This window comes from Meleagris gallopavo, chromosome 19 (assembly GCF_000146605.3).
Source record: "Meleagris gallopavo isolate NT-WF06-2002-E0010 breed Aviagen turkey brand Nicholas breeding stock chromosome 19, Turkey_5.1, whole genome shotgun sequence".
NCBI lineage: Eukaryota > Metazoa > Chordata > Aves > Galliformes > Phasianidae > Meleagris > Meleagris gallopavo.
The window spans coordinates 3,305,540-3,317,544 of NC_015029.2; the positions used below are offsets into that span (position 1 = coordinate 3,305,540).

The 12,005-nt window shown below is 50.4% G+C and overlaps 1 protein-coding gene across 1 annotated transcript in view; it reads right to left on the bottom strand.

Moving 5' to 3' along the window:
* ASTN2 (astrotactin 2) overlaps window positions 1-11,132 on the bottom strand; it is a 226,636-nt gene extending 215,504 nt beyond the window's left edge. The window contains 1 exon segment of the mRNA XM_031556166.1: window positions 10,931-11,132. Coding sequence (XP_031412026.1) covers window positions 10,931-11,116 — 186 coding nt within the window. The 5' untranslated portion in view covers window positions 11,117-11,132.
* Between the last annotated feature and the right edge of the window lie 873 nt (window positions 11,133-12,005).

Below are 12,005 nucleotides of genomic sequence, written 5' to 3' on the forward strand. Positions count from 1 at the left end.
TACCCCCCCTCCCAGCCCCACGTGCATATTGCTGCTGCTGGCCAGTTGGACATGATGTCACCAGTGTGACTGCAGCACCTGTGAAGGAAGGCAGTGCCCATTCAGCCACTGGTGGCACGTGGCAGTGGGTGAAGCAGGATGGGATGCTGTGGTGCCAACCCAGGGCATGCTGAACAATCTCTTTTCTATCATCTGCTCTAAATATTTCAAGGTCTTCCATACCGCTGGTGGATTAACCCCTATTTTGTCACATCTGGCTGCACCAGATGTGTTTGGTGTCGGGTCCCGCACCACAAGGAAGGCAGAGAGGCCCTGCAGGGTGTCCAGAGACAGGCAGCAGAGCTGTGAGGGGTCTGAGCACAGTGCTGTGGGGAGCAGCTGAGGGAACAGACAAGCAACAAGGCCCAGCTGCTCTCTGCCCTGCCCTGCAGCAGGCACGGAGCTGCCCGCACGCCGGTACAATTTCTGTTCTGCAGAAGGGCAATGGGAAGGAGTGGATTTATCATTTTAACATTCCCAGCATCACCTGAGGGCTCCCTTTCCAAAGGACACTTGAGATACAAATCTATGAGATGGCCAAGCAATTGCATCTGGCAATTTACTGTAATAGCCCTGGCGGCACGAGGAGAGGAGAGCCCGTCCCAAGAGCAGCGGCAGGTGAAGCTACACCCTGCTAATGCCCACACAGAGCAGGGCTGGGCTGCACAGGGGCTTTCACACTCAAGGAAAGGAGGAGCACATCCTGCAGCAGCCAGCTGCACGCAGCCCATCCCGTGGGACAAGGACACACACAGACCTGCAGGGAGCACTGGGGCAAAACATTTAGAGGGAGAAGATCTCAATCAATCTCTTCCAACCACCTGCTTATTTAAATCCGTCCAAACAGTGTAAAATTGCACTGAAATAGGAGCGAGCTCGAGCTGCAGTCAGCGTGCTGGGAGGTGATGCTGTTTCTCACTATCAGTGCTGTCCTCCTGGGTCAGCTGCAGCCCAACCCCAAACCTCCATCCACCCGCAGGGCCCGGGCAGCAGTGCAGAACAGGATAGGGGAACATCCATCATCGGTGACAGGGGTTTATTAATCCCGCTCGGGGCACAGGGATGGATTTAATGATGTCTCCATATCCATTCCGCCGCTGAGATGCTATGGGAAAGGAATCCTCATCCAGAAAAGCCCTACGGACATCCATCTCTCATTGGAGCATTTCAATGGGTATTGGTGCCATCGATGGGTTATGCATGGATGTGAGGTTGAAGCACTGAGAAAACAATTTCCACTCTCAAAAACAACCCTTCAGTCCTAAACCAGCAAAACCACGTCAGCATAAACCTGACAAACTTGCTTACAGAAGTGACTTTGAAGCTGGCACTGAGCCCTCTCGGGGTGAAGCTCCATGTGCACCAGGTGCCAAGGCAGGGAGAGCAGAGGCAGCTCTGCAGGACGGGTCAGTGCAGAGAGAGGCATCGACGAGCACAATCAGCCATGGGTTATCCACTGCCTGTCTGAAGGTTTTTGCACTGTCAGGATGTTCTCCAGCACAGATAATCGTTTCAATTTGAAACTCCTCAGAACAAAACCATACAATTAGCAATTCCCTTACCGGTTAGGAAAGGAAGAAAGAAGCCCAAGACACAATTTAAGCCTACGTACAACGGAAGGAGCCCACAGGACAAGGCGCAGTGCTGATGTCAGGGAGCATATGGTGGGCACGCTGGGTGCCGGATAGAGCAGGAAGACCTCAGCATCATCAGCCAGGTCTCCTGCTTGGACAGGGGACAAGGCAACAAGGACATTTTTCTCTGCTACTAAACACTGGCTGCAGGGCCAGTCCTGGGGCTGACCTGGTAATGCTTTCATACCCCAGAGCCCTTCCCCACCACCAGCACCAGGCCACGATGTTGCAAAGCCTTTGTGCACCCACACTCCCTATTTACAGGTGGCAGATGATTGGTCCTTTACAGCTGCTCCAACCAGAGCCCCACATGTTGCTGTAGGATGCATTTCTATTTCTGTGGCCAGACAAATGCCATCTCCCAGCCCATACCGTTGCAGGAGGTTAAGAAGCCATTAGTGCTTTCCCCAGCTGCACACACCTCCTTGTGCACCACTCGGAATGGATAGTAAGGGAAGGGATGGCTGCCAGCACCTCAGCCCAGGCATGGCAGCATGATGATCCATCCCATCCAGTCTGCCCTGTGCAAAGGTCTGCATGGCAGCCCAGAGTGCTAAAGGACATATAAAGAGCTCCTGAAGGTGACATGGTATTGGTTTTTGCATGAGCTGCAATCCTGACCCAGACCCAGAACAGCTGCCTGACACAAGAGCTGTGCCAAAGTGGAAGGGATGGGAAAGGGTTTTCCCATGTTTCCAGATTCCCTCTCTGATATCTCCTTAGCTGAGCAGCAAGTCAGGCCTTCAGCTTGCTGCAGCAAAACCATGCAAGTGGCTGCTCATTCCAGGAGGGGAAACCACAGCCCCAGAACTTTGCAAAGCAGAAAGGAACCCGAAAATACAGGAAAACTCTGGTGCAGTCAGAAAAACAAAACTGCAAAGCTTCTCAGCTTTGGGAATGAGCCGAACATGGAATAAGTTGCACCATGCTGCAACCCCTCACCTGCAAAGCAAATAACATCTGGCTGAGGGGAACACCAGGCTGCATGTGTGCATCTCCTCAAGCTTCAATGCCAATAAGGGCTTATATTACAGCTACAGGGAAGCAACACAGCTATAGGAAGGCTGAAAGAAACAGCCCCAGCCCTGAGACATCCATCTTATAAACCCAAAAAGGTGAAGGTTGCACCAACCCAGCATGAGCTCAGCAGTACCATGACCCCAGGAACCCAGTGAGCAAAGGAGGGAGCGGGAACACCCCAAAAACACAGGGCTCACCCTCCAGGAGAGGAACAGCTCTGGAGATACACAACTCACCAGGCCCCTCTCCATGTTTCAAGCACTGACTCCATCACACTTCCAAATTCCAGCTGCCTAAGCAATTTTTTGCAGATATTTCCTCCTTCTTCACAATCATTTGGCTAATACGATGAGCAGGTTGGGCTCATTTATTTTGGACACTGTTCGTGGGTCATTAGCGGAAAGGCTAATCATTAGGTTGGCAGAGAGTCTGCTTCAGAGCTGGCTGCATGGCACAGAGAGAGGAGAGAGCAGGAGCCTGAGTCCTGAGAAAGATGACAGCAGATGCCTCTGGAAGTGGAATTTTCCTTTGCTGTTTCTTAAGTACCACTGAGAAAGTAGGTAGAATGCTGGTGCCCAAGGCTACCATGCAGAGCTCCTGCTCCCTCCATGCGCCCTGCTGACACTCAGGGCTGCAGGTTCTCCTTCCTCCCTCCAGCAAAGCCACAGGGACCTTTCAGGGCCCTTTCAGGGATGTTTTGGAGCCCCAGGAAGCTTTAAGCACCCCACAGCCCTATGGAGGTTGAGGCACTCCATGGCTTCAGGATGTTCAGGGCATCCCACAGCCCCAAGGAAGCTCTGGGCACCTTGCAGCTCTCGACTGCCTCCGGGCAGCCACACACTTCCCCTCCCACTCTCTCAGCATCGCAGCTGAGGACGTGAAGGCACTTGCCAAGGGAGCATTGTAAAGCCATGAAGGGAGGGGGGAACAGCCAGAGCAGATGCCCAGCATTTGCCTCCTCCTCTCATGGGGGTGCTCCGAAGGTCCCCTTGGTGTCCCCATGCTCTCTGGGTAAAGCCCCTCATGCAGGGGGTGCTGGGGAGGCTCCACTGGGCTCTTTTAGCAGAGAAAAAGAGGAAAATTTGGGATCTAATTTAGAGCTCATATTTCCTAAGCCCTTTCAGACACTGAGGCTATTGGCAGGCAGCGTCCCAGCCCCTGCCAGTCTCAGCAGCTCTACAATGTCCTTTCATTGGCAAGGGCAGCAGTGGAGAAAAAATAACACAGCAAAACAAGGGACATGTGATGGAGAGCTTGGCTGAGGGCTCCCTCCCCTTTGAGGCCCTGCATGCCAAGGAGGGAGAGCACAAAGGATTGAAAAGTGGCCTTTTAAAAAGGGAAAAAGCAAAGAAACAAAGCACACGGCTTGTTTTGCTGAGGGAAACGTGGCCAGCACGAGGCAACGGGGCGAGCATCTCTGAGGGTCTGCATTTCACCCACACCCATTGCAGATCCTGGGTGAGGGACCCCCAACCCAAGCAGTACTCTACGTTAAGGGCAACCCCACACCTCCATAACCAGACCTCAGCCACGAAGCTGAGAGGCACCTTGCAGCTCGTTTACTTGATGCTGTGAAGCCAGATGAGCCTCTGGCACTAATTCCAGCTGTAGGTCGATGTATGTGCAGCTTTCACTTCATTTCTGTTTGTTTTTGGAAGCCTTGCAGCTACCATGCCCTTTGTTTGCAATTTGCAAGCAAGTCTTGTCTTTCCCAACCCCACACACAGGTGACTGTGACCAGCAGCACATCCCCTCCATCAGCTCAGAGATTCCCAAAAGCAGCATGCAGCACCCGGGTCATACAGGGTCCTAAAATGGCACAAGAGACAGCATCCATACGACCGTATGTCCCAAAGTGCACTCAACTCTGACACACTTGTACCCCACCACAGTGCTCTCTGCTTTCTCTGGAGCTCAACCATTCTCCCAGAACTCCCCAGTATTTGCAGAGCAAGCAGCATTTCACCTCGTCAGCTGCTCCATGCTCCCCTGTAGCTCTCTCTGCAATTCCTGCCATCGGCAGGATGGTTTCACCCCAAGTCCTCCAAGCCTGGTGCAACAAGGAAAGCTGGGCTCGGGGTAGTCACAAAATCATTGAATGGTTTGAGTTGGAAGGGACCATTAAAGGCCATCAGGTCCCACTCCCTGCAGTGCACAGGGACACCCACAGCTCCATCAGTGCTCGGAGCCCCAACAGCCTGAGCTTGGCTGTCTGCAGGGATGGGGCAGCACCACCTCTCTGTGCAACCTGTGCAGTGCCTCACCGCCCTTACCATAAAAAGCTTTTTCCTTATATCCAACCTAAATCTCCCCTCTTTTAGTCTGAAATCACGTCCCCTTGTCCCATCACAACAGCCCCTGCTAAAGAGTCAGTCCCCTTCCTTCTTACAGCCCCATCAGATACCAACAGACCGCTCTCAGCTCCCCCCAGAGCCTTCTCTTCTCCAGGCTGAACCAGCACCCGCACCCAGCCCACGCCTCTCCCTTAGAAATCATTATTTTCCTGTGGTTTTAGGTAATTGGATTTTTAGAATAAGCACTATTAGTTTATTTTCTTTGCTGCACGCCACAGAGACCTTGCACAGGCTAAAAAAGAGCTGGGTCCTGCTGTCTGGGGGGATGAGGGGGAGGCAGAGCGGGAGCAGGACAGGTAAAAATAACCACGCATGGCCCATGCTGCTCCCAATTACACCAGTGGGAATTGTGCCCAATTTCCTGCAGCAGATCCAGACATGCACGCACACATTTTTTCCCCTCAAAGAAGTGCTCAGCTATATTAGCAGCCCTGCAACAATCAGAAAAATCACCCATGTATGAGCTTCTTCCTCTGCTTCACATCAGCACGTTTTGGAGCATCCCTTCCCAATGGAACCCAGACTCAGGTTTGGGTTTATTTCCAACCAATCCCAGCTTCCTGGGTGATGCAGGTGCTGACGGCCACTCATCAAATATTTTTCACCCATGGTTTAGCTGCAGTTACTCAAAAAAAGAGCCTGGCAAGATGTTCTACAAATGGTTTATCTGCTCAGACAGTTTCACATCAGCTGAGACGAAAGCGTTGTGGGGAGGATATGGAAAGTGCTGAAGAGGAGAAACATTTCACTCTGACACTTCCCTGAGCACAAAGCGCTCTGCCTTTTCACTCTGCAACGCTGCCGTGTGAAACTAAGTCCGATTTATTTTTAAATGGGAAAAAAAAAGGAGCTCCAAATGAAAGCAAACATCATATTTCTTGGGACAAATAAGACATTGCGTTTCATCCTGTCATTAAGACTTATTCCAGGTTGCAAGATTTGCCAACAAAACATTCCGTCTTTTGTACAAAAATCTCTCCCAAACATCTCAAAGCAATCCTACATCAGGTTTGTCACAGCTCACCTCCACATGAGCTGGCTCCCGATGCTGATAACATTTACCTGATAGAAGCATTTCTAAGCAGCACTGCATATATATCCAAGCAAGGACAACCAGCGAGAGAAGGCAAAGCTGCAAATTACACCGAGTTTGACGAAAAGACAAGACAAGGCACAGCGAGTCCATATGGGGCAGGGATGTGCCTTCCTCTCCTGTACCTGGCTGCCCGGAGAGCTGTGGGTGCCCATTTTCGAGGTGTCCAAGGCCGTGGATGGGGCCCGGGGCAGCCTGAGCTGCTGGGGGGCAGCCAGCCCACAGCGGGGGATGGGGTTCAATGGTCTTCAAGGTCCCTTCCAACTCAAACCACTCTGTGGTTCTATGGTCTGCAAACTCCAAGCACAGCCCATGGCACCCCACTACAAACGCACACTTGATATGTGTGTGATATGTGTGAAGCAGCATGGAGGTGCACGTAGACAGGGTGAGGGCAGATGCACACAGTGCCTTCCCTTCTGCCCACGTTCTGAGCCATGCTCTAACCCTACTCTCGCCACACTTCTCCCAAAATCCCTATGCTTTTCCTCACTTCAGCATCTCCCTCTAAGCTCAAGCACCCTCTGCCTGTAACAACCTAACACGAGCTCATGCTTTTCCCCCTCCAACTATTCTCCTTTTTCAGCATATTGAAGATGGAAAATATCTACGGCAGCAGATGCATCCCACGCATTCAATGCCATCTGCAAGGAGCAGCCCCTCCCATGGCTGCTTTTCCCCTAATATTGACTTGGATTGCCCTAGGGATGACATCAGAAAGTTGGTTCGCTGCTCAGCTTGGATGAACTAAGAGTGTTTATTCATCCTTACTTTATTCTGTGATGCAAATCAAGCACTCCAGTTACATATTTTAACACAGGGGGTTCTGGTTCCCATTTTATCCCATCTCTGCAAAGGTGGAGTGGAGGGGAAAAGACAGAGGCTGCCTCTCCCAGCCCAGAAAAAGTTGGTTCATGGGCAGCAGACACAGCCATAGCCCCACCAGCACCCTCAGACAGCTCAGGACCAGACTACGGATAGGGACAGCATGCAGGACCTCCTAGCAGGACCATCAGAGCTCAGCACGCCCTAAGCTGGGCTGTCCTGACCCCGTAGGGCAGGAAGGGGGGGGGACACAATTCTCATACAGATACACACCGATCCTATTCCTCTTTTCTTCTTATTAAAAATAAAAAAACCCAAACAGCTCATTGGAGATCAATTTAGCTGCTTAATAACTTTCAGATAAGGAAATCTGCTGCTGCAGCAATTTTTTTCCCTACCCTAATTAATTCCTAAACATATCACAAGCTGGAAGTGCATGTTTTATGAATCCGGTTGACCTCCTGGTGCAGAAATGATGACACAGATGTTGTGCCTCCTTCACTACCTCATTACTCATGTTACACCATTCTTCTCCAAATGAGCTGGCTGCCATCAACAAGGCACACTGCAAAGAGCCAGCAAGGCTCCAGCAGCATCCTACGGCCACCAGAGCACTCAGCCCCTACACTGCAACGCATCGTGCAGCCAAACCAAAGCTGGGAGCCCGATGGGAAAGGGGCTCTTCAAGGAAACACAGGCGGTGCAGAGAGGCAGAGTCGTGGCATTCTTGACAGGAAAAGGGGAAAAAGAGAGGTTAAGGATGGATGGGTGATGGCAGAGAAGCAGCTTCAGGAAGGAGGTAGCAGCTCCTGAAACCCCTCCAGCTCCTGGATACAGATGCAGTGTTTCTGAACCTGCAGAGCTGACCCTGGCGATGGGAGGAAGGCATTGGGCTGCACAACCCACTCGGCTCCACTTCAGAGCAGGATGCTCAATCAGAGGGAAGCACTTAAGAGCACACTTTATACCCATCTTAGAAGCTGACAGAGCACAGCACAAGCAGCTGATCATTAGGGACACATCGAGATGCGTAAGATCAAGAAGAAAAAAGGAAACTTGTCTAAATAAGAGCTGAAAAATCTGCTGGGAAACCAAGAAACCAGCAGCTAATTGTCTGCTGCCAGCAGAAAGCAGGAAGTTACAAAATAAAGATCAGCTTGATGATATCTGGTCACCTTTATTCCAGACTATCCCAACAGTCCCTCGCAGGGAGGTGGAAGGAGATGAAGTGAGGCTTTGGTGTGCTACCATCCAGGGAAGGTGAGAGGTGGCCATCCCCATGTGTCACCTACCGTGGGCACCAGCCCTGCACCTCCATCTTGGGGGCACAGCAAAGGGCAACACAGGGCTGCCAAGGAGTTCAGCCGTTCAGGTGGTTCAGTGCAAGGTGAGATGTGCCCATCCTACCAATGCCCACAGCTCTGCATCCTGCAACTGCACACACAGCTGCAGCAACTACTAGAAAATGTGGCTCTGGGCCTGAGCCCACAGCGATGCTCAACAATAACTGAACAGGCATAATATGGTGGAGAAAAATATATCTTATGTTCTGCTAAATTCAGCAATTTACAAGGCTGGAATAATTAGTGGTTTAAAATGTTTTGACACAAGCAGCCCCAATAATCATGATAAATCATATCAGGCATATGCCCAGATCCTCAAAGTGACAGACGACAAACAGAGCAGTGACAAGACGCTCTATCATGCAGGGAATCATTGAGTTAATGGAAGAATTATTGCTTCTGAAATCCACTCCAGTCCTATTGTGGGGAACATTCCAATTTATCAAAGCCAAATGAACATTAATTGCTGCAGCCTGGTAAGTTTTCGAGCTGCTGTGACCTTCATTGAATTTTAATCCAAAACAGATAAGATTTACTTCCACACAAGAGGAAACAACACAATTAAACCCAAATAACAGCTAAGATTATGGGGAAAAAACACAACAGACGTAATGACAAAAATATTGATTCCTTCCTACTTGGCGCTGCACAAAAAATAAAGAGTAAATAAAATCTAGCATTTACATAAATATATTTATATATATATTTCCTTTCCTCCCTTTTCATCTGGGAGACAAATCTTAGTTGCTCAAGCCAAGAGGAAAGGGGTGGCAGACAGTAATGGAGACTGAATTCCCTTTAACTGCAGTAATTAATGTGTTATGTTCCAGTGGGGAAAGATTAAGACAAAACGGTGAGAAAAAAAAGGAAAAAAAAAGGTATTATTGTGCTGTTACAGATGTCCTTGAGCTTGAGCAGAGATGCAGAGAGGGTCACAGCTGCCCCTGGGACATGAGGCAGGATGCAGAGGAATGATGGCACGGCCACGTCAAGTGAATGGCACAAAGCAGGACATGGGAGGGCAGGAGTTGGGCACTCAAGTGGCACACAGCAGTGTGGGCTCTGCAGGATGCAACGACTTGGGGTCGGGATGGAAGGTAATAGTATGGGAAAGCAGCCCAAAGCTCAGGGACACGGATGGCATTTAATCCAAGAAACAAAGACTTCCAAGCAGTTTTACTTTAGCTACACAAATCCGTGTGGTTTTGAGAGAAACCCACAAAAGGCATTTATCTTCTGCTAGTAAGTCCAACCTTGGCTTGGGTTCACTCAAAGAAGTAAATGAATCTTCCAAGAGATGGGCAAAGCCTCCTGCTGGTGGGCAGTCCTGGCCCAGGGAGCTCTGCAGGTCCCCAGCACCAGGACGTGGAAAGAAACTAGAATTACAGCTGCAGTGCATGAGGAATGCTGGTTTCCCTCCTGTCCTCATCTCGCTCGTCTAGAAGCTGTCACCCAAAGCCATGGATGCTCCCATGCCACTGGTTTCAGTGCTGCATGGCAAAGCCTCATCTAGCCAACCTCAGCACAGGGTGCCCTGAGACATGCATGCCAAGCAATCCCACATGCCAAGCAGGGCTCAAGCTTTTCACACCCCAATTTGTGTTTCACTGTCTTTATTCTTCATTCTCTGCCTCTCTGCTGTTTTTTTTCAGGCTTATTTTCTAAGTATTCCAGCTCTACTGTTTTCCTCCCCAGTATTCCACCACACTGACACTTGTAGCAGGATGTAAGAAGCCCAATCCATTGAGCTCCTGCCCCTTCTGCCATCCTGCTATCACACTGTGCCTTCCCTCACCCAACAGCCTCAACGCAAAGCCTCTTTCTGCATTCACTTGCACTCAGTGCCCAATCTAAAGCCTCGCTGACAAGGGTTGAGACACCCAGAAAAAAAACACCAGATTTAGGTTATAGAAGCCAAATAGCTGTTTGTTCAAGCAGGAAAAAAAAAAGTCGTCATGAAGCCACCTCTGCTCTGCCTTCCAAAATGAAAAAACAGACGGCATGGAAATGGCACACAGGCTGTAAAACACGAACAGATGCACCTCGTGCAGAGGGGTGCTGCAGCAGGATTCCCATATGCAATTTGTGCACGCAGTGTGCAGGTACACGGTGCTCTGGGGATCTAGAAACATAACTTCTAGACCACCATCTCGTAAGTTACTGAATTAAGCACCATGAAAGGCACAGAACACATACACAGTATGTTAGTGACAGCCAGAATCTAAGATAAGAAATGTTCAAAGCACTGAGATCACGTTTTCGCTCATCAGACTGATCCTCTGAAACAGGAGGATCGTGCTGCAGACCACAACTTCTCAAGACATGAAATTCAGCTTACAAAAACTCCAAAAAAGAGCAATCAACCCACGATCTTGCCTTTGCATGTACCATTAAGGCCAAGGAGGTCTCCACCAACACCCCGACAGGTGCCAGCAGAGGCTCGAGGACTCCCACATTCCCACTGCCCCACTTTCATTCTCAATCAAGACCAGTCCCACTTTGCCTCCTGGCCCTTTCATACACACCTCTCCCTCCCTGGAGGCACAAGAGGACACACACAAGGGACAAAGACACATCTACAGCCTTCCTTTACCACCGCTGTCCCCACGCCCTCCCACTCACCATGACGGAGATATGAAGGATGTGCATCTGTTCCTCCACGATCTCGGAAGGCTCCTGGAGGCTGGGAGGAGTGGCCCTGGAGAGCTGCTCGGCGCTGCTCATGGAGACATGGAAGTACAGGGTGCCGTTCTCCAACCACTGCTGCTTCCAGTGCACCAATGAGATGTCTGCCACCGTCCCCGACATCTCTGCAAGGACAAAACATGCAACCCAGGGTCAGTTTGTTCCACGACATCAGGGCTTCACCACCATCTGCGTAAAGAATTTCCTCCTAGTATCTAACCATCCCAGGTCTGGGAGCCAGGATAACAGCATCCCAACACGTCCCAGCACAGCAGCATCACCACCCAACACCACCACAGCACCATACCTGACAGATGAGGAGCTGGGACAATTTGGGCACCATGCAACTGAAAGCAAGCGCAGTTCTGTGCTCAGCACTCCCAGCAGCTCCGATCTGCAGCTGCAGCTTCTGGCTTGGCCAAGCAGCAGCAGAACAGGAGTGCTGACAGCTCCACAGCTGCCTATCAAGTTTTCAACAGATCTCTGCAAAGAACCAATTTGTCAGTTTGGCAGCCAAACCAAAACCAAAAAAAAAATAGTACTGCTAGATAAGCCACAATATTTCTCCTTCCACCACCTCTCTTTTTGCGTTTGTTGTTCCATCTGCAATACAAGCAATGGGAAAGAAGTCAGGTTCCCACTGGCAGTCCTCTGAGTCACTGGACGTGGGGTGTCAGCAAGCAGTCACATCATAGGGAACCCAAACTCAATTCCCTTCTGTTTGGGGAGAGCAACCTCACATCCGATTCAATGGGTCGTGACACGCTTCAGAATGATGTTTTCAAGAAGAGTGGAGATGTGGCACTGAGGGACATGGTCAGTGGGTATGGTAGGGATGGGTTGAGGTTGGAGTTGGTGATCTTAGAGGTGTTTTCCAACCTTAATGATTCTGTGGTTCTAATGGAGGGAGCAGCCAGAGCATTCTGTATTCCTGAAAGCTACTGGGCAAAAGCACTGCCAGCTCTAGCTTGGAGTGGGAACAACGAAGTGAGGCCAGCTGAGGGTATCCTGA